Source organism: Chelonoidis abingdonii, unplaced genomic scaffold (assembly GCF_003597395.2).
Source record: "Chelonoidis abingdonii isolate Lonesome George unplaced genomic scaffold, CheloAbing_2.0 scaffold2562, whole genome shotgun sequence".
NCBI classification, from domain to species: Eukaryota; Metazoa; Chordata; order Testudines; family Testudinidae; genus Chelonoidis; species Chelonoidis abingdonii.
In genome coordinates this window covers 1-1,873 of record NW_027426823.1, presented here as the reverse complement: position 1 = coordinate 1,873, position 1,873 = coordinate 1, and the positions used below count along the sequence as shown (strand labels likewise).

The window sequence follows — 1,873 nt, the reverse complement described above, 5'->3', positions numbered from 1 at the left end:
GGGCAGGAGTGGAATCGGGGTGGGGTCGGAGGCAGAGAGGCGTCAAGCACCAACCGGTGCAAGAAGAAGTCGGTGCCTATGTCCTCTGGCACACGTCTTAGAAAAAGTTTTTTTTTCCACTCTCAGATATTGAGCAACAGTGTTAATGGGGAACTCCCTACAGCTTGTCTCTCATTGCATTAAGGAACAATTAGGGATAACCAGTATTGACACTTGTTTCCTGCTGGTGCTCTCAAGGTTTCCCACATCACAATGTGTAGGAATTATTTGATGCATGGAGCACCGTAAAATATGTAACTAGGATTAGGAGCGTCAGTTATTCATAATTCATTTTTCTCAATAATCAAAATGTCAAATTTCATTGTGTGAAAAGCCACCAATCTGTTTCACCCATGAGAGCAGCCTCCAGTTGTGCATATAGTATCTTGTATGAACATTGTCTCTCCATCAAGGCATTTCTCCTGTGACCATAACCCTAGACCCTGAACACATACAGGAAGTCAGAGAAACTTATGTTACATGCAGGAGACACCTTCCTGCCTCAGACTTGGACATCTTCTCCTCTACTCCATGTCAGATTCCAACACAACCGACTTCACCCACCCCTCCACCTTCATCCTGCTGGGAAATCCTGGCCTGGAAGCAGCTCATATCTGGATCTCCATCCCCATCTGCACCATATACACCATAGCCATCTTGGGGAACTTCACCATCCTGTTCATTGTGAAGAGGGAGCCAAGCCTCCATGGACCTAAGTACTATTTCCTCTGCATGCTGGCTGTCACCGACCTGGTCCTGTCCACAGCCACCATGCCCAAAATGTTGAATATATTCTGGTTCAATTCCAGGGAGATCGATTTCAATGCCTCCCTCACCCAACTGTATTTCATTCATTGCTTCTTCATGACTGAATCTGGGATTTTTGTGGCCATGGCTTTTGATCGCTACGTGGCCATCTGCCATCCCCTGAGACATTCCACCATTCTGACAAACCTGGTGGTGGCCAAGATCGGCCTTGCTGTGATGTTGCGTGGTGGCATAGTCGTACTGCCCTCTCTCCTCCTCGCAAGGCAATGGCCATATTGCAGAACCAACATCATCCCCCACATGCACTGCAAGCACATGGCTTTGGTGAAGCTGGCCTGCGCCAACACCCATGTCAGTAGTTATTATGGGCTGTTTGTGGTATTCTGTGTAACCGGTCTGGATGTGATTTTTATCACCATATCCTATATCCAGATCCTTAGGGCCATCTTCAGCCTCCCCACAAAGGACGCCCGACTCAAGACGTTTGGGACCTGTGGCTCTCACCTTTGTGCCATCTCGGCATTTTATATCCCACGTCTCTTTTCCTCCCTTACATCCCGGTTTGGCCAGAATATGCCCCTGTATTTCCACATTCTCAGTGCCAATGTATATCTACTGGTGCCCCCCATGCTAAACTCCATCATCTATGGGATGAAGACCAAAGAGATCCGGGGCAGGATCCTCCAGCTCATTACTCAGAAAGGGACTAAAATTTTCTACTAGTGATCTGGTTCGCAGACTGAGCTTTGCGGTAATTGGCTGCTGGGCCCTCTTCTCTGTGTCATTGTCTGACCAAAGAGACATTAAATCCTTTCCTGACCATACTGTGCTGTGTCAGCATGACAAACTCTTTAACTCATAACATTGCCATCCTTCTTATTTCTGATAACTAGACCCCCGATATAAGGGAGTTCCAAAGAGGATGGATCTAGATTGTTCCCAGATGACAGAACAAGGAGTAATGATCTCAAGTTGCAGTGGGAGAAGTTTAGGTTGGATATTAGGAAAAACTTTTTCACTAGGAGGGTGGTGAAGCACTGGAATGGGTTACCTAGGGAGGTGGTGG

The 1,873-nt window shown here is 47.1% G+C and overlaps 1 protein-coding gene across 1 annotated transcript; it reads left to right on the top strand.

Moving 5' to 3' along the window:
- The first annotated feature begins 519 nt into the window (after positions 1-519).
- Positions 520-1,530, top strand: LOC116816490 (olfactory receptor 52E2-like). The gene has a single exon (XM_032765757.2). It carries the CDS (start codon positions 520-522, stop codon positions 1,528-1,530), a length of 1,011 nt encoding a protein of 336 aa, XP_032621648.2.
- The last annotated feature ends 343 nt before the right edge of the window (positions 1,531-1,873 follow it).

Bases quoted from the DNA above. Each gene is read 5' to 3' on its own strand.
- LOC116816490 (XM_032765757.2), top strand. From the start codon at position 520: ATGCAGGAGACACCTTCCTGCCTCAGACTTGGACATCTTCTCCTCTAC.